The sequence below is a fragment of the Vigna umbellata genome, chromosome 8 (assembly GCF_029865625.1).
Source record: "Vigna umbellata cultivar VRB3 chromosome 8, Vumbellata_1.0, whole genome shotgun sequence".
In the NCBI taxonomy this organism is placed as follows: domain Eukaryota; kingdom Viridiplantae; phylum Streptophyta; class Magnoliopsida; order Fabales; family Fabaceae; genus Vigna; species Vigna umbellata.
Genome location: NC_142172.1, coordinates 20399091 through 20424620, shown reverse-complemented (window position 1 = coordinate 20424620; position 25530 = coordinate 20399091). Strand labels below are relative to the sequence as shown.

Below are 25530 nucleotides of genomic sequence, written 5' to 3'. Positions count from 1 at the left end.
AGTAACTACAGAACACTGAACCAAATAAAAGCATAAGTCCTCCTCTAATTATGATAGCATTCATCAGTAAATGTTATCTCAGCTCCTCATCAACTGAGCTGTCATCTGTATCCTCCTCTTCTTCTTCATCTTCAGCATCCTCAAATGCATCATCATCATCATCATCAGCTTCAGCATCATCGTCCTCCATCTCCATAGCTGAAGCTTCAGCTGCTTCAGCTTTGCCTCCTTGTACCTGCTCTTCTGGCCAAGCTACCACATTATGAAACTCCTCCATAGTCCACCTGTGAGCTGGAGGTGTATCATACATTCCAACAATCATTTCTGCAGTAGCCACCTGCCCTCTGTGGATAGACTGTAACTGTGCACCTATAAGAGACATGTACATGTCCCTCATTTGGAACGGTTCTGCTTCATGTGTCTCAGCAGATGCCCGACTCTGTGCTTGCCCTCTTTCTCTATGAGTACGGCGTGGTGGAACTGGCTGAGCTGCTTCCTCACCTCCATAGTATTGTCTATAATAAGCCTCATCAATTGCTTTTCTTGGCCTTTCAAATGGTGGAGCAGAAGTATCCACCTCATCAGCTATTACCTGCCCAATATTAACATTCAAATTCCTGATTGCACAGTAAAGGAGGAGTGCCCTGCTAAGAGTGATGTCTGACACATGAGAACATGGCTGAATGTTGGCATGAGAAAACGCCATCCAATACTTTGCAAGAGGAGTCAAGTCAGTGCTCCTAATATTCACCACAACACCAGTTCTATTCCTTTGAAAATGTCCTCCAGGTACACATAAAACTCTCTCCACATCATCAAAATCAGCACCTTCTTCCATACATAGAGCAAATTGGCACTGCTCACCAGCCCACACAGTATCTAAGAAGTTGTTGATGGAATCAGGATCAAACCTAAAAGCATGGCCTCTTACATAGCCTAGGTAGTTCTCAGCTGGATAATCACCAATCCTTCTTGCATTTGTATAGAATTCTTTCACCACAGCTATATTTGCAGGTGTAGGGTATGTGGCTAGCTTCCCCCAATCATTCCCTAACAATTGCTCTCCAAATTGAGGAGCAAAGTTAGGTATCATTCCAAACTTTCTCTCCATAAGGAGTCTCCTATCTTGGACCACCTTGAAGTGCTTTTCATGTTTGTGAGATAGGAACCTATTAGAATGGGGTTGTTCTGGTTCCTTTTCTTTTCTTTTGGATGCCACGGTCTTCAATCTTTTGCCTGAAGAAGATGCCATTCCTACATCAAACATCAAACATAGATGCAAAACCACAAAACATGTTGTTAATCATTAGTAAAACACAAAACACACCTTATTTCGAAACTAAACCGCCGCTGAGGGTCAAAATTATCCCTCAGCGCCACCAGTGCAGCAATCCAAAACACAATGCATCAAAAATTTCAAATCTGTCAGAGTGCCGCTCAGCGGCAAATTACCCCTGAGCGGTGACTCTGCAGATTTTTGAAAAATTCCTTTTTAACCTATCCTAACTCCACCCACATGCAATTTTCATTTTTCCAGATCAAAATTAAATAGTTCAATCGGTTCAAACATCAATTAAATCATCAAATCATGTATAGAAATCAAAAACCCCTAACTATTCATGCTTTAACAATCACATTCAAACTCAAGAACCCTAGAATGAACAAAATGCTTGACTTACTTGGGTGGAGATGCTGGATGAGATAATAATGTTTTTCTAGCTGAGATGCTCTCTTCCAACCCCAAACTTAGATGGAATACTAGTGAAAAAAAAATGAGTGAAAGAAAGATTTTCTCAAGAGGGAAGAGGGAAAAGATGTGGAGAACCTTGGAAAAGGTATGTAGGAGTGTGTGTGTAGAGAAGATTATGAAAAGAGAAGCTAATGCGCAGCTTAGGGTATAAAAATACCCTAATGGGCTCGGGTTCCGCTAAGGGGCAACCTAAGCCCGTTCTGCGATAGTACCGCTCAGCGGTAGTTTGCCGCTCAGCGGCACTTTTGTGTTGTGCTTTTCTTCTTCCTAGCTTACCCTAGGTGCCTCCTACTCATGCCCCTCACTGGTTCCCTGCAATTAAGTTTTCAGATTACTCATGCAGAACCCTATTATGCTACTACAATAAAACAAACAGAAACAATATAATCAATCAACTGGGTTGCCTCCCAGGTAGCGCTCTTTTAACGTCATTAGCTTGACCCAATAAAGTTCAAGTTCCTTCTTCATGGTTGGTGTCTTTGTCTCACCAACTCCTCAATTGTTTCCGGTGTACTTTTTTTACTCTTCTAGAATATGGAGATTCTATCTCTATCATCTCCTCTTCTTTGTAGCCTTTCACAACCCACAACTTGTTTTTGAATCTCACATGTGTACCAAGTTGGGCCTTTCATCCAATCATCAGGAACTTTTCTTCCTCTTCCAATCTTTTCTCTTTTCTGTACCTGAAACAACAAACAATGTTTACCTTCAACCTTGAGCTTTTCATCTTCAGGGCTAGTCATGAGTACATCTTGAAATGCAACTTTATGACTAGCTTCTTCCTCCTGCATCTGCCTCTCTTCTTTGAAGACATCTACAACAACTCTCTCCTCTCGGTCTTGGAGCACCACAATTCCTTCATTCACATCAATGATGGCTTTCGCCGTTTTCATAAACATTCTTCCAAGAATAATAGGTATCTTTTCAGTCTCCATCTCCATCACCACAAAGTCTACCAAGAACTGGAGTTTGCCTACACAAACTATAATATCCTCTGCAATTCCATATGGTTCCTTTGAAGATCCATCTACCATTACTAAGTTAACCTTTATAGGCTTCACATCAACATCACCAATCTGCTCCAGAAAAGAATAAGGAATCAAGTTAACACTTGATCCTAAATCAAGTAAAGCTTTTTTAATCCTGTTCTTCCCTATGGTACAAGAAATAGAAAAGCCTCCTGGATCTTTCGCTTTTGGAGGGAATGGCTCCTTTTTAACAGCTTTATACTTCTTTGCCTCGTGATGAGTCGTTATTTCTTGAATTATATTTAGTTTATTGCACTTAAATAAACCAGGGAATTGTGTTTAATTGTTTGTTATTTCCCCGTTTTCTGAATTCTGCTTAATTTGGTCGGAAATTTGTAATTGTGCTAATTTGGGTTTTCTGAGCTGATTAAGTGTATTTTTGAAGTGCAGGAAAATTTCGGAAATACATTTTGGGACATCAGGAAGAGTGCCAAATAAATTCAAGACTCTCCACACAGACATTTTAGAATTAATTAAATTGTAATTCAGTAGTTTAGAATTTCTGTATCAACTTTTACATTTTGGGACAATTTTTGGTAAAGTAGACTAGACCCAAAATGTGAAGGAAAAATGACTTGGCACCTTAGGGTTTTTGTGTGGACCCCACCCTTATTAAAGGTGACCCACGACCCTTACCCAGCCGCCACTTGCCAGTTTTTGGTTTTTTGAAAGCTCTTGGCTTTGGAACGTTTTTTTTTCATGGAATGAAAGAGGGAACAGAGACACTCTTGGTTTTGGTTCTGAGTTTTTGGCTTTGAACATTTTTTTTAGCATGAATGAAAGGCTCATTTTGTTTATTTAGAAGAAGAGGCACGGTGTTTTATTGGTTTTCTTCCAGCTGGAAAAAGCTCTCGGTTTTGAGCTCTTGAGTCCGGGAATGGCATTTTGCTTCCAGCAATGATTGATTCCAGTAGTGAATTGATTCCAGTGGTGATTTTCATTTTGCTTTCATTCATCATAGCTGCACGGTGTCACGGAAGAAGCTGGCAGCGTTGGTGCACGTTGTAGAACGTCCTGGAAGCAGCAAGCTAAAGGTGTGCACGGAAAGTGAGTTGGAAGCAGAATAGGAGATGTTGTTTTCGTTTTTGCTTTAGGGAGCACAAGTGCTTATTTCATTTGAAAAAGAAGTGTGTTGTCACGGGAAGCGGTAATGTGTTGGAGCTGGAAGAAGTGAAGCACCGAGAGGGAAAGAATGGTGCGCGGAGAATGAGTAGAAGCACGTTGAGAGTGCTGTCACGGCTGCACACGCGGGATGGAAGTTGGAATTGAAGAATGGTGTGCACGCATACGTGGAGCTGGAGAAAGGAAGGAGAAGCATTGATTTATTTTCTTGGAGAATGAAGCATTCGGTGTTACGTTTTGGAAGCAACACGGTGATTGAAATAAGCATGGAGCAAGTAGATTGGCATGGAGAATGAATTGGAAGCGGTGTTGAATGGAAGCAGTAGAATGACGTGGAGATAAAGAGGTTGGGGTGTGCACACTTGGAGGGCTCCAGCCGCCACCTCCAGGGACTTTCTTTAAAGAAGTTTTCTTTTTTATTGAATGGAACGTTAGGCAAGGAGAAAGCTGGAGGTGTCACGGGATGATGTGACATTGACTTTACATTAGAATAGAGTGTTTAGTTTGGTTTCATGCAGAGAATGAGCTGGAAGAAAAGAGATTGCTTTTGATTTATGGAATGAGAAGTACAGTAGGTGGTAGTATGGGGGCTGGAATGATGAGCCCATGGTGCAGCACGTTAATAGAGAATGAATTGGAGATGAACGGTTGAATGCGTTAGGTAGCGTGGTGTCACGGCTCGGATGGACTGCTGCACGGTTATTTCATTTTGCGTTGGGAGCTTTCAATTTTTTATTCCAGCAGTGAGAAGCACAGAACGAGAAACACACAATGATAAGCAAATTTCAATTTTTTTATTCCAGCTTGGAGTAGTTTACTTGCTTAGTCTATTTCATTTGCTGCCACGTTTGATTCCTTTACTGTTCATGCATTGTTTTTTTTAATGTCGTTCAATGATGGATGTACTTCATCTAGATGATTACAAAGTGCATTTAATTCTTTTAGCTCATCATTGCATTTTAATAGTTTTGGATTCCTTTTTCTTATTTCTCTAATGCATTTAAATTAGTTTTGGCTTTAGGAATGTTTAATTTACTGTTATCATGTTGTCTGTTCTGTTCAGTTTATTTATCTTCTTGCATTTCCAATTTCCTCACTTATTTTAGAAACCGTTCGGTATTCACGCTTTGTTAATTCATTTCACTGTTTTCAATTATGTTTGGTTGTATTTAATTTCCAGTCTTAATTTACATCATTTTCGAATCACAAAAACACTTTCAAACCCCCCCCCCCCACTATGTGTTTGACCTAAGACTCGAACCCAATTTGGTCCTTGAGAGACGACCTAGGAGTCACTTCCTAGTCTATACTGCATTCTTTTATGCACAACTTTTGTTGGGAGGTGCGACCCTCTCATCAAAATGGCGCCGTTGCCGGGGACCAATGGTTCGGTCTTAGGTTTTTTGTTGTGTGTGTGTTGTGTTTTGTCTTGTGTGTTTGAGTGTGTGTGATTTGGTTGTTTAGGTTGTTTTGTGTGTTCAAAATTTTTGTGATATCGTTTCATGATTTTAGGGTGTTCTGACTTAGTGCATGACTAGGGGAAATCCTGGGCCTATACCACCCTTTGATCCGGAGATTGATAGAACTTTTCATAGGTTAGCTAGGCATTCTAGGAATTTATCTTTAGAGTCTGTTTTTGAGTCTGTTCCATTGGATACTGTGCATCCCACTGCTGAGTATTTTGTGCATACTGCATCTACTGCATCTGTTGCATCTGCACGTGACTCTGATTCTGATTCTGTTGTTTTTCACACTGAGAACAATATGGCACAACCTCCACCTCGCGAGAGGACTTTTAGGGAGATGGCTGCACCTGATTTCGATATCGAAAGCTTGTGCATCCAATATCCTGATGAGGACGTTCCATGTGTTCTCAAGACTGGACTGATCCATTTGTTGCCCAAGTTTCATGGTCTTGCAGGTGAGAGTCCTCATAAGCATTTGAAGGAATTCCACATTGTCTGTTCTAGTATGAAACCACATGATGTTCCTGAAGAGCACATCTTCTTAAAGGCATTCCCTCATTCATTGGAAAATGTTGCTAAGGATTGGTTGTATGGTTTGGCGCCTAGATCCGTCACTAGCTGGGATGATCTGAAGAGGCTGTTCTTAGATAAATTTTTTCCAGCAGCCCGGACCACAGCTATCAGAAAAGACATAACTGGTATTAGGCAGCTTGGTGGAGAGAACTTATATGAGTATTGGGAGAGATTCAAGACACTTTGTGCTAGTTGTCCCCACCATCAGATACCTGAGCATCTCCTTGTCCAGTATTTCTATGAGGGTTTGAACAACATGGACCGTGGTATGATTGATGCTGCCAGTGGTGGAGCTCTTGGAGACACCACACCTGCTGAGGCCAGGCAATTGATTGAGAAGATGGCCTCCAACTCCCAGCAGTTTAGCACCAGGAATGATGCCATTGTGGTGAGGGGCGTACATGATGTTGTTGCCCAGTCTTTATCAGCTGTTGAAAGCAAGTTGGAAGGAAAGATTGACTCTCTTACAAAGATGGTGACACAGTTGACTACCAACCAGAGATCTGCAGCTCCATCTGCATCTGTTGCACGACTATGTGCTATTTGTCCTTCTAGTGACCATTATACAGATGCTTGTCCTTCTTTGCAGCACTCTGCTGCCTCTGAGGCGCCTCAGGCTTATGCTACGAACATCTACAACAACAGGCAGCAACAACAGCAAAATCATGACTTATCCAGCAACAGGTACAACCCAGGGTGGAGGAATCACCCCAATATGAGATGGAACAATGCGCCACAGCATCAACAGCAGGCACCACCTTTCCAGAATGCTGGAGCACCTAACAGATATGTGCCTCCACCTATGCAACAACACCAGAGGCAACAACAACAGCAGCAACAAGAGGCACCTGCCCAACCAGTTGCCCAACCTTCCACTTCGTCTGAACCTTCATTGGAAGAGTTAGTCAGACAGATGACTATGCAGAACCTGCAGTTTCAGCAGGAGACTAGAGCTTCCATACAGAGTCTCACTAACCAGATGGGTCAGATGGCTACTCAGATAAACCAGGCGCAGTCTCAGAATTCGGATAAGTTGCCATCCCAGACTGTGCAGAACCTAAGGAATGTGAGCGCCATAACCCTTAGATCAGGGAAGCAGATTTTTGTGCCTTCAGAGCCCGCTTCTACACCTACACCCATGCCTGCTACTTGTCCTAGAAAGAACGACCATGACGGTCCGAGCAAGGCATTTGAGGATGGTGAATCTTCTTCTCCAGCTGGTGGTTCTTCTTCAGGTGGATCTTCTCCCTCTTCCACCACCACCGCTGCCGCACCTTCTCCATTGGTTGACCGACCTATCCCTCTACCATTCCCTTCACGGGGGCTTCCTAGCAAAAAGATGGAAGATGTGGATAAGGAAATTCTGGAGACCTTCAGGAAGGTAGAGGTGAACATACCTCTACTTGATGCCATCAAGCAGATACCGAAGTATGCCAAATTCTTGAAGGAGTTGTGCACACACAAGAGGAAGATGAAGGGAAATGAGAGGATTAGCATGGGAAGGAATGTATCTGCGCTTATTGGTAAGTCGGTCCCGCACATCCCTGAAAAGTGCAAGGACCCAGGTATATTTTGCATTCCTTGTGTGATTGGAAACAATAAATTTGAAAATGCCATGCTTGATTTGGGTGCTTCTGTTAATGTCATGCCTTTGTCTATATATGCATCTTTGTCTCTGGGTCCTTTGCAAACCACAGGTGTGGTCATTCAGTTGGCCAATAGGAGTGTTACCCACCCAACAGGTTTCATAGAGGATGTCTTGGTTAGGGTTGGTGAATTGATTTTTCCTGCTGACTTTTATGTTTTGGAAATGGAGGAGGGATTCTCTCATGGATCCGCTCCCATTATCTTAGGCAGGCCATTCTTGAAAACTGCCCGAACTAAGATTGATGTGTATGCTGGAACTTTGTCTATGGAATTTGCTGATATTGTTGTTCATTTTAATATCCTTGATGCAATGAAATTTCCAGCTAAGGACCATTCTCTGTTTAGGATCGATGCATTGGATGACATTATTGATAAATATGTTGTTGATGATTTTGATTCTTTGCATAAGAAAGAGCATTCTTTTCTATCTTCTCTACATACATGCATTGAATCTGAATTTGAGAATGATGTTGATTTTGAAGAGAATTTTAATATGCCATGATGTTGATGATGTTTCTGATATGGATAATGTTGATAATGTAATTGTCATGGATATGGATTTGGAGCTTGATGAGATAGGTGTTCCGCCTTTACCTGTGAATTCTTTGGAGTCAGAATGCACTAACCACTTTGTAGGAAGTACAAATGAATCTGACTTGCAGGCACCTATTCTTGAGTTGAAACAGCTCCCAGATAACCTCAAGTACGTGTACTTGGAGGATGATGAGAAGAAACCAGGTGATCATTTCCACCTCCCTTGATTCTGTTCAAGAGAAGTTGCTTGGTGTGCTGAGGAAGCACAAGAAGGCCATTGGTTGGAGTTTGGCTGACATACCTGGTATTAGCCCATCCACATGCATGCATAGAATTCTTTTGGAAGATGGGGCAAGGCCAGTGAGACAGCCACAAAGAAGGCAAAACCCCGTGATCATGGACGTCATCAAGAAGGAGGTGACCAAGCTTTTGCAAGTTGGGATCATCTACCCTATTTCAGATAGTCAGTGGGTTAGCCCCATCCATGTTGTGCCCAAGAAAACTGGCCTCACTGTGGTGAAGAATGAGAGGGATGAGCTTATCCCAGCTAGAGTGCAGAACAGTTGGAGAGTCTGCATTGACTATAGGAGGCTCAACCAAGCAACCAGGAAAGATCATTTCCCCTTGCCATTCATTGATCAGATGCTGGAGCGCCTGACAGGTAAATCTCATTATTGTTTTCTTGATGGTTTTTCTGGTTACTTTCAAATAAATATTGCGCCTGAGGATCAAGAAAAAACCACATTCACCTGCCCCTTTGGCACTTTTGCCTATAGGAGGATGCTCTTTTGGTCTATGCAACGCCCCTGGTACCTTCCAACGGTGCATGCTTAGCATTTTTAGCGACTTTCTTGAGAATTGCATAGAGGTGTTTATGGATGATTTTACTGTGTATGGATCCTCCTTTGATGCATGTTTAGACAGTCTGGAAAAAGTTTTGAAAAGATGCATAGAAACAAACCTTGTTCTCAATTTTGAGAAATGTCACTTCATGGTTGGACAAGGTTTGGTTCTAGGGCATATCATTTCTGAAAAGGGAATAGAGGTAGACCCTGCTAAGATATCTGTGATTTCGCAGTTGCCTTACCCCTCTTGCGTGCGAGAGGTGCGATCTTTTCTTGGACATGCAGGTTTCTACAGGCGCTTCATCAAAGATTTCAGCAAGAAGGCGCTTCCCTTGTCCAGACTGCTGCAGAAAGATATTGACTTTTCTTTTGATGACAGATGCAAGCAGACTGCCTGAAGGAAGCTTTGACCACCGCCCCTATCATTCAGGCACCAGATTGGACAGCCCCATTTGAACTCATGTGTGATGCGTCTAATTATGCATTAGGGGCTGTCTTGACACAAAAAATTGACAAGCTGCCGAGAGTGATCTACTATGCTTCACGCACTTTGGATGTTGCCCAGGCAAATTATACCACCACTGAAAAAGAGTTGTTGGCAATTGTTTTTGCCCTTGATAAGTTTAGGTCATATTTGCTTGGATCACCTGTTATTGTGTATACTGACCATGCAGCTCTAAAGTTTCTGTTGAAAAAGGTCGAGTCAAAGCCTAGATTGATCAGGTGGATGCTACTGCTCCAAGAGTTTGACTTGCAAATTGAAGACCGGAGTGGAGCACGAAATTTGGTTGCAGACCACCTAAGCCGGATTGAAAAAGTTGGGAATGAAGCTGATGTGTTGCCCATACAGGATGCCTTTCCTGACGAGAGTTTGTTGATGATTTCTTACTCTCACCCCACTCCTTGGTTTGCACACATTGTAAATTATTTGGTTGCTTCTGTTTTTCCTCCCTTAGCATCACGTGCTCAGATTGCTAAAATTAAGAGTGATGCTAAGTATTATGTTTGGGATGACCCATATCTGTGGAAGTTGTGCAGTGACCAGGTTACTAGGAGATGCATTCCGGACCATGAGATTGACTCGGTCCTGCAGTTTTGTCATGCCTCCTCACCTGGTGGTCATCTGGGGATACAGAGAACAGCTCGCAGGGTGCTTGACTGTGGTTTCTATTGGCCTTCCATCTTCAAAGATGCGGAGAAGATTTGCAGCACTTGTGAACCTTGTCAGAGAGCAGGAGGATCAATTTCACAGAGACAAGAGATGCCTCAACAACCTATGTTGTTCTGTGAGGTGTTTGATGTATGGGGTATAGATTTCATGGGTCCTTTTCCTGTTTCTTTTGGTTTCTGTTATATTCTCCTTACTGTGGATTATGTTTCAAAATGGGTGGAAGCTAGAGCCACCAGGACTAATGATGCTCGGGTTGTTGTAGATTTTGTTAGATCTCACCTCTTTTGCAGGTTTGGAGTGCCTAGAGCAATTGTTAGTGATCAAGGAACCCATTTTTGCAACAGATCCATGCAAGCTTTGCTCAAGAAATATGGGGTGACGCACAGAGTTTCTACACCTTACCACCCCCAAACAAATGGGCAGGCTGAGATCTCCAACAGGGAGATTAAGAGGATTTTGGAGAAGATTGTCCAGCCCAACAGGAAAGATTGGAGCAATAGGTTGGACGATGCTCTTTGGGCTCACAGGACAGCCTACAAAGCACCGATAGGGATGTCTCCCTACCGGGTTGTCTTCGGAAAGGCATGTCACCTACCGGTCGAGATTGAGCATCGGGCATATTAGGCTGTGAAGATTTGCAACTTCTCCATGGACCAAGCTAGAGAGGAAAGAAAGTTGCAACTGAATGAATTGGATGAGATCCGATTGGAGGCATATGAGAACTCGAAGTTCTACAAGGAAAGGACAAAGAAGTTCCATGATAGTTTTATTGTTAGAAAGGACTTCGAGGTTGGCCAACAGGTTTTGTTGTATAACTCTAGACTCGGCCTCATGGGTGGTAAGTTGAGATCAAAATGGACTGGACCTTTTGTTGTGACTAATGTTTATCCTTATGGTGCAGTAGAGATCCAAGGTCCATCTACAGCTAAAAGCTTCAAGGTGAACGGGCATAGACTGAAGCCTTTCCTCAGCAACCCTTCTTTAGTGGATGTAGTGGCGGAGGAGACGTCTTTGGTCCACCCCACCTATCCTCCCATCTGACTCAGGGAGTTTCTTTTCTCCTTCCCTCCTCACTTTTATTGCACTTTGTCGATATTTGATGATTGTTCTGATTGTTTGATCTACTGATTGTGACACACTGAGGACATTGTGTCGTTTAAGTGTGGTCTATTAGGGGAGGTTGTTTCTTTGTTCGTGTTTCGGTTTTTATGTAGTTTGTTGTGTCTTATGTACAGTTTTGCATGCTTTTCGTAAATTCTGGATTGTGGTTAGGTTGTCAGTTTTCCTTCACTTCATTGATACTCTGAGATGTTGGATTCCTTGCTTTTCTTTGCCTGGAAGATGATCATGATGTTTGAGAGTTGAATTGATTGTGACACAAATGCCCTGTGTGAGAATTTTAGCCACTTTATGTTCTTTCTTATGTGTGATATGTCTCTAGATTGCTTGCACATATGCCTTGGCTTGACTCTTGTTGATAATTCTTGATTGATATGCATGTTTGGAAGTGATAAAGGCAATTTTGTTCTTGAGCCTCTCCAGCCAAATAAGCTTACCTTGTTCTAATCCTTTGAAAACCCTTTTTGAGCCTATACTTTCCCCCATTTCCTTGTTTTGAAGCTCATACACTAGCCCTCAGTGAAAAACAATGATTACCTTAACCCTAGGGAATTTTGGAGCTTTGGAAGTGTTTTGGGAACAAGTGTGGTCTCCTTGGGGTTTCTGATGAGTTGGCGAGTTGGTTCCTCTTCTTGTTTTGTTTTGGTAAATATATGTGTATCTTGTCTTTTACAATTTTGTTTTGAAAAGAGAGAAAAGAAAAGAGACAGGATGAAAAAAAAAAAAGCAGAAGAGGATGGAATTAGAGGTTGTGAGTGTGTTTGAATGTGTTTACACTTGTTCCCCATTGCTCCTCTGTTCCTTATGGTTTGTAGCTTCTTATCCAGATATATCCTGCCTTGTCCTTGGCCCCATTACAACCATGAAAAGATTTTTGATTTGAACATGCATATGTTTCTAAGTGTTGATATTAGAGGCTTGCCAAGTCTGTTGTTGTTTGCTTTCTTGAGTGCATTGAGTGACATTGATTTACCTTAAACACTTGAGAGAAACACTAATTGTGTGCATTTGTGAGGCTCTGTTGCTTTTGATTCATCTCTTGAACTGATTGACTGTTTTCCTTGTACTGAACTGTTTGGATGATTCTTTGAGTAGTTGTTTTCATTGACTTTGTGTGGGATTCTGCCTATACCTTTTACCGTCCAGATTTTGTGAGAATTGTGAAACTGTGTTTCTGTTTTGGAGTCTGTGTTGTCTGTCTGTCGAGTCTATGTCAGCTTCCTGATGTTTGAGTAGTTCCCTGGTTTTCGTCTTGGTTTTGCCTAGGAGTGCAAAAGACTAAGTGTGGTCTATTTTGATGAGTCGTTATTTCTTGAATTATATTTAGTTTATTGCACTTAAATAAACCAGGGAATTGTGTTTAATTGTTTGTTATTTCCCCGTTTTCCGAATTCTGCTTAATTTGGTCGGAAATTTGTAATTGTGCTAATTTGGGTTTTCTGAGCTGATTAAGTGTATTTTTGAAGTGCAGGAAAATTTCGGAAATACATTTTGGAACATCAGGAAGAGTGCCAAATAAATTCAAGACTCTCCACACATACATTTTAGAATTAATTAAATTGTAATTCAGTAGTTTAGAATTTCTGTATCAACTTTTACATTTTGGGACAATTTTTGGTAAAGTAGACTAGACCCAAAATGTGAAGGAAAAATGACTTGGCACCTTAGGGTTTTTGTGTGGACCCCACCCTTATTAAAGGTGACCCACGACCCTTACCCAGCCGCCACTTGCCAGTTTTTGGTTTTCTAAAAAGCTCTTGGCTTTGGAACGTTTTTTTTTCATGGAATGAAAGAGGGAACGGAGACACTCTCGGTTTTGGTTCTGAGTTTTTGGCTTTGAACGTTTTTTTTTAGCATGAATGAAAGGCTCATTTTGTTTATTTAGAAGAAGAGGCACGGTGTTTTATTGGTTTTCTTCCAGCTGGAAAAAGCTCTCGGTTTTGAGCTCTTGAGTCCGGGAATGGCATTTTGCTTCCAGCAATGATTGATTCCAGTAGTGAATTGATTCCAGTGGTGATTTTCATTTTGCTTTCATTCATCATAGCTGCACGGTGTCACGGGAAGAAGCTGGCAGCGTTGGTGCACGTTGTAGAACGTCCTGGAAGCAGCAAGCTAAAGGTGTGCACGGAAAGTGAGCTGGAAGCAGAATAGGAGATGTTGTTTTCGTTTTTGCTTTAGGGAGCACAAGTGCTTATTTCATTTGAAAAAGAAGTGTGTTGTCACGGGAAGCGGTAATGTGTTGGAGCTGGAAGAAGTGAAGCACCGAGAGGGAAAGAATGGTGCACGGAGAATGAGTAGAAGCACGTTGAGAGTGCTGTCACGGCTGCACACGCGGGATGGAAGTTGGAATTGAAGAATGGTGTGCACGCATACGTGGAGCTGGAGAAAGGAAGGAGAAGCATTGATTTATTTTCTTGGAGAATGAAGCATTCGGTGTTACGTTTTGGAAGCAACACGGTGATTGAAATAAGCATGGAGCAAGTAGATTGGCATGGAGAATGAATTGGAAGCGGTGTTGAATGGAAGCAGTAGAATGACGTGGAGATAAAGAGGTTGGGGTGTGCACACTTGGAGGGCTCCAGCCGCCACCTCCAGGGACTTTCTTTAAAGAAGTTTTCTTTTTTAGTGAATGGAACGTTAGGCAAGGAGAAAGCTGGAGGTGTCACGGGATGATGTGACATTGACTTTACATTAGAATAGAGTGTTTAGTTTGGTTTCATGCAGAGAATGAGCTGGAAGAAAAGAGATTGCTTTTGATTTATGGAATGAGAAGTACAGTAGGTGGTAGTATGGGGGCTGGAATGATGAGCCCATGGTGCAGCACGTTAATAGAGAATGAATTGGAGATGAACGGTTGAATGCGTTAGGTAGCGTGGTGTCACGGCTCGGATGGACTGCTGCACGGTTATTTCATTTTGCGTTGGGAGCTTTCAATTTTTTATTCCAGCAGTGAGAAGCACAGAACGAGAAACACACAATGATAAGCAAATTTCAATTTTTTTATTCCAGCTTGGAGTAGTTTACTTGCTTAGTCTATTTCATTTGCTTCCACGTTTGATTCCTTTACTGTTCATGCATTGTTTTTTTTTAATGTCGTTCAATGATGGATGTACTTCATCTAGATGATTACAAAGTGCATTTAATTCTTTTAGCTCATCATTGCATTTTAATAGTTTTGGATTCCTTTTTCTTATTTCTCTAATGCATTTAAATTAGTTTTGGCTTTAGGAATGTTTAATTTACTGTTATCATGTTGTCTGTTCTGTTCAGTTTATTTATCTTCTTGCATTTCCAATTTCCTCACTTATTTTAGAAACCGTTCGGTATTCACGCTTTGTTAATTCATTTCACTGTTTTCAATTATGTTTGGTTGTATTTAATTTCCAGTCTTAATTTACATCATTTTCGAATCACAAAAACACTTTCAAACCCCCCCCCCCCAACTACGTGTTTTGATCTGAGACTGAACCCAATTTGGTCCTTGAGAGACGACCTAGGAGTCATTGCCTAGTCTATACTGCATTCTTTTATGCACAACTTTTGTGGGAGGTGCGACCCTCTCATCACCTCGTCATCTCTACGTCTTTTCTTTGTAGAGACATCTTCCTCAGATTTAGTATAAACTGTAATTTGTTGTAATATCTCCCTCCAAGGTGCATCATTGTCCACCATCTTGAAATAATTCTGTAAAATCAAATTGTTTCTCTTGATTTATTGGAAAAGGAAAATATCTTTACTCTCTATCTCTCTTTTCTCTTTTTTCTCTCTCTTTTCTTTCTCTCTCTCTCCTTTTTCTAACTCAACTGTCTCATCTTTTGTACTCTCTAACACTTTACATTCTTCTCTAGGGTTAACCTCAGTATTAGCCCCAAAATTTTTATCTGGTCTCTCTTCCAACTACTTAGTGATCTGACCCATCTGAATCTCCAAATTCTTGATAGCAGCTTCAGTGCTCTTTTGGGTAGACTCAGTTTTCTGTATGAACTGGTTAAGAGTTTCTTCCATCCTTATTGACCTTTCATTAAGTACAGAAATCTGTTGCCATAAGGGTAGTTGTTGTTGTTGCTTGTTAAATTGCCCAGCTTGTCCAGTTTGCCCTTGACCAATGCTTGGGTGTGGTTTCCACCCTTGATTGAAATTCCCCTGACGGTATTGATTGGTCATGAAGTTAACATCTTCTACGACTTCTGCTGGAAAGGCGCATTGACCATTGATATGGTCACCCCCACATAATTCACACAATTGTGATTGAACCTGCGCAAACGTCTTTAACTCTTTAGGCAATTGTGCAAGTGTTTTTGTAAGAGTTTCCAGTTGTTGAGTTAGTATCTTATTCTGTGCTAGCAAGGCATCATTTGTTTGTAATTGTAGAACTCCTTTTTGTTGGTTAGGAGCTCCTCTTTCACTGTTTAGCTCGTTGTCACTAGTAGCCATATTTTCAATTATTTCTGTAGCTTCCTCTGGAGTTTTCCATTTGATGTTTCCTCCTGCTGAGGCGTCAAGCATCATCTTGGTTTGTGAACCAAGACCTCCAAGGAAAATTAGGACTACTTCCACTTCTTCAAATCCATGCGTGGGAGTCTTTCGTAACAAGCTTTTATATCTTCCCATGCATGACCCAGTGATTCCTCCATGCCTTGCCTGAATGAAGAAATCTCTTGCTTTCCTTTATTCACCTTTGATTGTGGAAGTATTTGTTTAGGAACTTTGTCACACTGCTGCTTCCCACTCTGTAAAGCTTCCCTCTGGAAAAGAATTTAACCAAAGCTTAGCGTTGCCTCCTAATGAAATGGAAACAAGCTAAGTTTGATTGCTCATCCGACACCCCATTTATTTTCACTGTGTTGCAGATCTCATTAAATGTTGTGAGGTGCTCATATGGGCTTTCGTGAGACAACCCATTGAATTGATTACTTTTTACCAGTTGGATCAACGCTGGTTTGACCTCCATGTTGGCTGCATTGACTCTTGGTCTTGCTATGCTGTTAAAATGCTGAGGTCCAGCTGTATTTGTGTAATCTGCAAGAGTTCTTTGATATTATTATTTTCCATGTTCTCAGTGCTATGGTCAGAACCTTGTGGTGATGGTTGCAACAGAGTTTCCGGAGGAGGGAAAGTTCTCTAGATGTACGATTCTTCTCCTCCGTCTACTCTCGTCTAAACCTTCAAGAAGGTTCTGCAGTTTTCTTGCTCCTGGTTCGGATTGCCTCCTGCATACACAAGAAAAACAAAACCTACAAAAATTGGTTAGCACAAAAAAATATAAAGAAGATATAGATTCAGAGATAAAATAATAAAAAACAGAAAATAAAATAAATAAAAACGAAAATAAAAACAGAAATTTAAAATTCAAGTCAAAGATAATCAATAATCACACAAATTAACTAGTTAAACCACGAGTCCCCGGCAACAGCGCCAAAAACTTGATGACAAATTTATGAACACCGAAAAACGGCGCCACAAACTTGTTTAACAATCGGCAAGTGTGACCGAATCGTTTCAAGTAATAAAACTCGGTAAGACCAAGTATCGTTCTCCCAAAGGAGTCACGACCTAGTTTAGTTATGTGATTTGTTGATTATTTAAGACTTAAGAACAAATTGATTGTAGTTTTATATGCAAAAGACAGTAAATAAACATGTATGCATGAATTTGATCAATGGAAAAGACAGAATACAAACACTTTAATGAATTATATGGATGAGTATGTTGTTGGGAGTTATCAATTTCATCTTATCCACTCTCATATACTTTAGGAATTCAACATTCTTTTCATCAATTGTTAATGCCACTCTCTAAATCACCTTGCAAAAAGGCCTATCCTTAATTACGAGTTCATACAATTCCTAGCATTCCTAGTAATTAGTTCTGAAGTGCAGCAGCTTAAAGGCAACCAATATGCTATTGGGAGAATTTCCCTGGATCTAGATTTCCCCGTACGTTCCCATATCGACAAAATCAATAATCATGGCAATGAATGAGTTAAACAAAGCAAGCAATAAGCAAAGAGGACAAACCCTAACTAATGATGAAAGAAAGCATAAGTCTTAAAAGTTAGATGTTAAACCAAATTCCATATATGAGAGTTTCACAAGACTACATTGATTCCCCAACAACAATACAAGGTTTAGTTCGCCATATTCATGGTGAAACTAGATGAATAATAATGGAAGAATGAAAGATAAAACCCTAGAAAGGTGAAGAGGTAGCCTAAGCATCCAAGATCTTCCTTTAAAGGGGTGGAAAAGAGAGTATTTGCTTCGCCTCTGCCAAAGATACAAACCCTAGGACATCCTAAATCTTATATACTATTCTAAAAATACAGAAAAATTAGGCCCAAGCCCATAAAAGTGCCGCTCAGCGGTAAACTGCCGCTCAGTGGTAAGTGCGTGAGTTGTTTTTCTCCCCTCAGCGGCCATTTTACCCCTCAGCGGATCCAACGTGGGTTTCTGAGTGCCGCTGAGCGGTACTTGCGGCTTCTCCTTTTGCACTTTTTGATGTCTTTTCTGATTCCATCTCTATCCTTCTTCACTTCTTTCACCAAATTCACCTTAAAACCTGCATAAAAACACTAAAATCAAGCATAAACCTGTCCAGCTCTCTTATTTCTAATAATATAACCAAAAGCATGATTTCAAGCTAGTTTCTAAGTGTCAAAGGTTGCTTTTAGTATCAATTTTAAGCATGAAAATAACAGTTTTTCAACTGTTATCAGGGAGACTCTATCTTCAACTTTTAGGGTTTTTCTATCTCATTGTTCTCCATTGTACATCTAGTTTCACCATGACAGTGGGGAACTAATTTTTATTTGTTGTTGGGGGATGATGTAACCTTGTGAACTCTCATGTATTTGAATTGATTCTTAAGAATATATGTTTCTTTCATTAACTGTTAGGGTAATTCTTCTGTGATCAATGCTTGCTTTGTTTAACCATTCATAGCGTGATATATGAATTGCATGAGTGCTTGGAGGTTCCTTACAATTCAGGTTCTTATAGAATTATTCCCAAGAGCAGTATTTCTAAGGGATGGGGGTATGAGTCTTGGTCATCTTAAGCTCCTGATCTTAAGAATTAATTATTAGGGATGCTAGGAATCGTCTGAACTAGTAATTAAGGATAGGCTTTCTTCTCGGGTTTTAAGTAATTTAGTGAGTGACATTAACTTTAATGAAAGAAGAAGAATTGTTATATACATGAGAGTAAACTTGGTGAAATCTAACCCCAACAACATATTCATCTCATAACATAACCATCATCTGTTCATTGATGTGCTGCTCTTCAATTGATCAAAATTGCATTCATATTTCATTTTCTGTATTTCCATTCTAACTTAGTGATTTCGTTCCTTTTAAGTATTAATTAATCAAGTTAACACCCAATTGTCTAGTGTCGAGAGTCTCTTGGGACATGATACTTGGTCTTACCATTTTATATTACTTGTACGATCCGGTACACTTGTCGGTGACTCAACATTGGGTAATCACATAATTGTTTAGTGTCGTGAGTCCTTTGGGAAACGATACTTGGTCTTACCATTTTATTACTACTTGATACGATTTGATACACTTGTCGACATCTTAACAAGTTTTTGGCGCCGTTGTCGAGGACTTGTGGTTTAAACTATACTTTTGTGTGATTCTTAACCGATTAGACTTTATCTTTTACTTTTATCTTTTATCTTTTACTGCTAATTGGGTGTTGTTAACACTTCGGCAAGTGTACCGAATCGTATTAAGTAATAATAAATGGTAAGACCAAGTAATCTTTTCCCAAGAGACTCAAGGCCTAAACAATTATGTGATTTCTTGATTAAATAAGACTTGTAAACAAAATCATTGTGTTTATATTAGGGAAAAGTAAACATGAATGCAAGTGTTCATCAATTGGATTGAAAGATGCAAAAGTGATTGATGTAAAATATGGAATAATTATGTTGTTGGGGTTTCAAACTTATCCTATCCACTCTCATGTATTTATGAACTCATCTTTCTTTATTAATGTTAATGTCACTTTCTAATTTACCTTAAACCCAATGTCTCGGTGAAGAAATCCTAATTCTAATTACTAGTTCAGAATTTCTTGTCTCCCTAGAAAGTAATCATGCATTACATTCGCACAGAAGCTTAAAGGCAACCGATCCTCCTATTCCTATGTCTAGGTAATATTGCTTCCGGGAGAATTTCCCCAGTTCTAAATTTAGCTATATGTGTCTGTATTGATAACATCAATGATCATGCAATTGAATGAGTTAAACAAAGCATGCATAGAGTATAGAGGAAAAACCCTAACAATTAATAAAGTAAAGCATATATAATCAATAATCAATTGAATACATGAGAGTTTCAAAGGATTACATCGTTTCCCCAACAATAATGGAGGTTTAGTTCGTCATATACATGGTGAAACTAGATCAAAACAATGAAAAGAATGAAAGATAGAACCCTAAAAGATGAAAATTGGAGCTTCCGCATCCAAAATCTGCCTCTTTCTATCCAAAGATATCGACCCTAGGTCAACTAAACCCTTATATAGTTTATTACAAATACAGAAAATTAGGTCAGGCCCAAATTAACAGTGCTCAGCGGTAGGAATTGCGCTCAGTGGTAAGTGCGACACTAAGAGTGACGCTCAGCAATGGCGCCCAGGCATGAAATAGTGCATTTAACAGTAGACTCTGGCACTCAGCGATAGAAATGCCGCTCAGCGGTGACTGCAATACTTGAATTAGCCCTCAGCGATGGCGCTTAAGTGTCAGAAAAAGAACTCAACAGCAAGCTTGGCGCTCAGTAGTGAAATGGCGCTGAGCGATAGCTGCGATTCTTCTTTTGTGCAATTTTCCTTCCTTTCCTGAGTCCAACTCCTTGCTACTTCAACTTCTTTCATCTAATTCCTCTAAATTCCTGCCAAAACAAGGAAAACCAAGCATAAAACCCATCTCTCTTATTTCCACAACTTAAGCAAAAGCACGATTTCAAGCTTGTTTCTAAGTCATAAAGGGTGTTTTTGATGTCAAAATTAAGTACAAAAATAACAGTTGAAAAACCGTTATCACAACCCCAAACTTAGAACTTTGCTTGTCCTCAAGCAAACAAGATGTAACTCAGTCTTCCACCAATCAATACAATGGTTCAACACATTCAAAAACTCTTTCTTTCAAGACAAGTAATTACTCAAATTAGCTCACCAAATAGAATTCAGTCAAGATGCACACATGCCTTGATTCAAAAGAACTCATCATGGTGTTCACATAATCACATAATATCCAACAGATGTTATTCTCATGAATGATCAATTAACTAAGCATAGATGTAATCATGTGCTCATGGAATCATTCCTCACCAGATAAAGTGTTTCACTCAATCACACAAGTGTATATAGAGGTCACTCATTCACTCTGTTATTACAATGTCACATAAATCAACTTTGTCTTTCATTTAACCACAATCAAACACACTCACTTGCAAGTATCATCACAAGGACTTTTCTATGGCTTATAATGTGGCTGGGTTAAGAAGAAAATTGGTTTTTCTAGATCACAAAATCCTTGAGTTAAGAGATTCATTCATACTTTCCTCACAACCATTCTTACTTATTCCCAACTTTCCCTTGCATTGAGCTTTTATTTTTCTTTCTTTTCTTTCCTTCTTCTTTTTCTTTTCATTTGCTCAACACTTAGTTCATTGCTCATTTATTTTCTCTTTTCAAATGTCCCAACAACCCCAAACTTGAACCTTTATCAATACCATAAATATTCTCAACTTAACTCAAGGTAAAGATTTTCAAAAAGGGTTTTCAAATCCTGTTTGAAGCTAAAGGTTCAAAGGATAGAACACATGGTGCTCTCTTTTATTAGGCTAAAATCAAGCATTGGCTAAAAAAGGATAACAATTGATGGCCTTGATCATATGACACATGCAAGCAATTGATTCAATCATAGAAACCTGGGCAAAGTCATTCATGCTTTCAAAGTAATGGCCATCATTCACAAAAACTCTCGAGTTCAAAACCTTACATATAGGCTCATTTAACATTCCATATATTCCAGATACAAATCCTGCTTAGCATCATAATCACAATCACGACATCATGCATCTGTTCACATAGCTTGTGAACAACCACCTGTATATCAGCATATGATGCATAATCTCAACATCAATCAATAGCCAAGCATCATCAAGCAATACTTATCATGCACAAATCACTATCAAACCATCACATCAAATAAAGGTTTCAAACCGAGTACATCACAACCTATTCTAAAAACTCTAAAACAAATAAGTTCATAAAACAAAGATAAGTTTAGAAAACAGGGTTGCCTCCCAATAAGCGCTTCTTTAACGTCACTAGCTTGACCTAATAAGCTCATGGATCTCTCGGCTTCATAATTGTTGATAGACATTCCACTTCTCCTCCCAACTTCTCCGTGGATAAATAGCAGCTGGATCTACTAATTCAATTGCTCGATGAGGACGTGCTTCCTTCACTATGAACGGTTCTGATCACTTTGACTTCAACTTCCTGAACAACAACACATGCTGCCCTGGATTAAAAACTCATTTTATCAGCTTCCTGTCATGATAGAATTTTACCTTTTCTTTGTGATTCCTGGATGAATCATATGCATGCAACTGCATCTCTTCAAGCTCCAATATCTACCTTCTGCATTTATTTTGAGTATTTGAGGGATCAAAATTAAAAAATTTTAGAGCCCATAAAGCTTTATGCTCCATCTCCACTGGCAAATAACATGCTTTCCCATAGACTAGCTGGTAAGGTGATAAACCCATAGATGTCTTCATTGTCATCCTATATGCTCAGAGAGCATCATCCAGTTTCTGTGACCAATCCTTTCTTGACGAAGCAATTGTTTTCTCCAAAATCCTCTTTATCTCCCTGTTAGACACCTTAGCTTGCCCATTTGTCTGTGATAAGGTGCAGCCACCTTATGTCTCACACCATAATGTTTGAGTACTTTTGAAAGCTGAAAGTTACAAAAATGAGATCCTCCATCACCAATAAGTACTCTTGGAGTTCCAGAGCATGAAAATACTTGCCTCTCTAGAAATTTAATCACAGTGCTAGCATCATTCTTGGGACAAGCCAGAGCTTCCACCCATTTACTCACATAATCCACTGCCACCAATATGTATTCATTGTTGAAAGATGGTGGAAAGGGTCCCACAAAATCAATACCCCAGCAATCAAAGACTTCAACCTCTAAAATGCCTTGTGATGGCATCTCATGACATCTTGAAATAGCCTCAGTCCTTTGACATTTATCACAATTTCTAGCATGATAAAGATCATCTTTAAACAGGGTAGGCAAATAAAATCCTGACTGGAGAACTTTTGCTACTGTTCTTTCTCCATTAAAATGTCCCCCAAAAGGTGAATTGTTAACAGTTGAAAATACCATTATTTGTGATGTCATTTTGATACTAAATACACCCTTTTTCACTTAGAAACTTGCTTGGACTCATGCTTTTTCATTAAGTTGTGTGAATAAGAGAGTTGAGGTTGAATTTGATGATTTTATGACAAATTTGCCTTCTTTTGACAAGTAATGAGAGAACACGGAAAGTAGAGATGAAGTGCTAAGGAGTTAGAGATTACAAAGGCTTGGAAAAGTACCAAAAGGAGGAACAACACGAAGCCTGGGCGCCCTATCTGGAGGCTTGAGCCTTAGAAAATCGATGTCCACCGTTCGGGCACCCTAAATGCCCGAGCGTCGTGCGTCGCAGATCTGGCCCAGTTTTTGCTCTGTTTCGACGCTTTTGGACCAGGCCTTGTTTCTACTATTTTCCGACTTTATTTAAAGGACCCAATCACTCTAAGTTTTGTATCTCTGGCTAGAGCAACACAACAGCACACTCTTCTACTCTCTAAAGGCGGATCTGGAGGCGGGAGCTTCCTTCTCTACTCTTAGGGTTTCACTATCTCATGATTTTCCATTATTCATCTAGTTTCTCCATGTCTATGGCAAACTAAACTCTATTTGTTGTTGGGATGATGTATCCTTGTGAACTCTCATGTATTTGAATTGATTCTTAATTTATATGTTTTTCCATTAATTGTTAGGAATTCATCTGTTTCAATGCTTTCTCTATTTAACTCATTTAGTAGAATGATTTATGAATTGCATGAGTGTCGGGAGGTTCCTTACAATTCAGGTTCTTGTTGAATTCTTCCAAGGGTAATATTTATCAGAGATGAGGGCATGAGTACTTGCTCGTCTTCAGACTTAATTTTCTAGGAACGCTAGGAATTGCACGAACTAGGAATTAAGGCAGACTTGTTGCGCCGAGGGATCGGGTTCTAAGTAATTTAGTGAGTGACGTTAACATTAATGTAAAAAGAAGAATCTTATATACATGAGAGTAAACTTGGTGAAATCAAACCCTAACAACATAATCATCTCATTTTATAAACAACCTCCTTTCATCGTTGTGTTCTTTGCTATTGATCAATTGCATTCATATTTAATTTTTTGTCTTTGCATTTGAAACCAATTATCTCTTTTCATTTAAGTCTTAAATAATCGAGTTATCACACAACTGTTTAGTGCCAAGAGTCTTCTAGGATACGATACTTGGCCTTACCATTTTATATTACTTGTGTAATTTGGTACACTTACCAATCCATCAACAAATTTTTGGCACCATTGTCGGGGACTCACAGTTTAAACTATTCTATTTGTGTGATTCTTAATTAGTTTTGGCTTTATTCTATTTTACTTTTTTTATTTTATTTGATTTTATTTTATTTTATTCTAATTTATTTTATTTTCGTGTTTTATTTTTTTTATTTACTTTTGTGCTAACAATATTTTCTAGGGTTTTGTTTTTAGTTTATGCAGGATACAATTAGAACAAGGAGAACCAAAAGTTCTGAACCTGTACTTGAAGGACTTGAGACTAATAGAAGGCCATTGAGAAAGAGACTATCTAGAGTACCTTCTCTAGAAAGAATTTCACAGGTCTTACAATCAGATGAAGAAAACATGGACAACAGTGGTGGCAGACGCACTTTGGCAGATTATGCAATCGTGGTTGGCCCTCATCATTTTAACAGCATTGCAAAGCCGATGGTCAATGTCGTGAATATGGAGGTGAAGCCTGCGTTGATCCATCTTGTGAAGAACAACCAATTCAATAGGTTGTCTAATGAAAGTCCATATGAGCATCTGACCACCTTTAATGAGATTTGCAACACTGTGAAGCTGAATGGAGTACTGGATGATGCTATTAGATTGAGCTTGTTTCCTTTCTCATTGGGAGACAATGCTAAATTGTGGTTAAATTCTTTCCCTGAAAACAATTTCACTGAATGGGAAGATGTGGTTGCTAAGTTCTTGAATAAATACCTCCCATAATCAAAGATCAACACGGGAATGTTACAGTTACAATCTTATGATGTCTTGCTTGCTCAAAATAAGATTATCACTCAACAGTTAGAGGTGTTGACAAAGAAACTCTCTCAGCCACCAAAGGAGTGCCGGAATGTTTCACAAGTTCAACAACAACTTTGTGAACAATGTGGTGGTGATCATATCAATGGTCAATGTGTTGTGCCTGAGAATATCAATGAAGAAGTTAGTTACATGGACAACTAGTTTCGTCTCAACAATTATAATCAAGGGTGGAAATCTCATCCTAGCAATTGACAAAGTCAGTTTGGGCAAACTGGTGGGCAATTCAATAGACCACCACAGTAGCAGCAGTAACAATGGCAACAATAACCCTCTCTATCTGACAAAACTACAAAGCTTGAGGAGACTCTCCAACAATTCATATAGGCTAGGGATACAAGTGAGATTCAACAAAAAGATTTGAGTTGTGAAAGAACTCATAGCTGATGGGCTAATAGAGATTGAATCTCCAATTTCAAGGAGAACTAAAAAGGTGAACAGGAAGCTGGTGAAGATGAATTGATGTGGAGAAGGAAAAGATGACACCAAGATCAAATATGTGACATGAGCTTATTGGGTCAAGCTAGTGACGTTAAAGAAGCGTTTGCTGGGAGGCAACCCAGTGCTCTAAAATCTTCTATTTGTTTATTATCTCTTTAAGTTTGCAATTTTTCTTTTTATTTGGTGTGTGCCTTATTGGGTCAAGCTAGTGACGTTAAAGAAGCGCTTACTGGGAGGCAACCCAGCTTTATAAACCTTTCTTTTTAATCTTTTGTTTTGTTATTTGTTTTCTTTTTAATCAATTGTTTTGTTATTGTACTTTGCTTGAATGAACTACACTGCTTTGATTCAACTATGATGTGTT

At 39.6% G+C, this 25530-nt stretch overlaps 1 protein-coding gene and 1 non-coding gene across 2 annotated transcripts in view; one reads left to right on the top strand and one right to left on the bottom strand.

Annotated features, from left to right (window-relative positions):
* Positions 1-24629, top strand: part of LOC148194222 (uncharacterized) — a 28248-nt gene extending 3619 nt beyond the window's left edge. Inside the window, exons 3-9 of the mRNA XM_088097146.1 lie at positions 3740-3825; positions 5496-6657; positions 6901-7114; positions 7175-7965; positions 8069-8125; positions 24114-24365; positions 24477-24629. Of these exons, the coding sequence (XP_087953272.1) occupies positions 3740-3825; positions 5496-6657; positions 6901-7114; positions 7175-7965; positions 8069-8125; positions 24114-24365; positions 24477-24629 (2715 nt within the window). The remainder of the gene's footprint in view (positions 1-3739; positions 3826-5495; positions 6658-6900; positions 7115-7174; positions 7966-8068; positions 8126-24113; positions 24366-24476) is intronic.
* LOC148194223 (small nucleolar RNA R71) lies at positions 6042-6149 on the bottom strand. Its single transcript, XR_015781819.1, has one exon. It is a non-coding gene; the product is annotated as a small nucleolar RNA R71 (small nucleolar RNA).
* Positions 24630-25530: the final 901 nt, after the last annotated feature.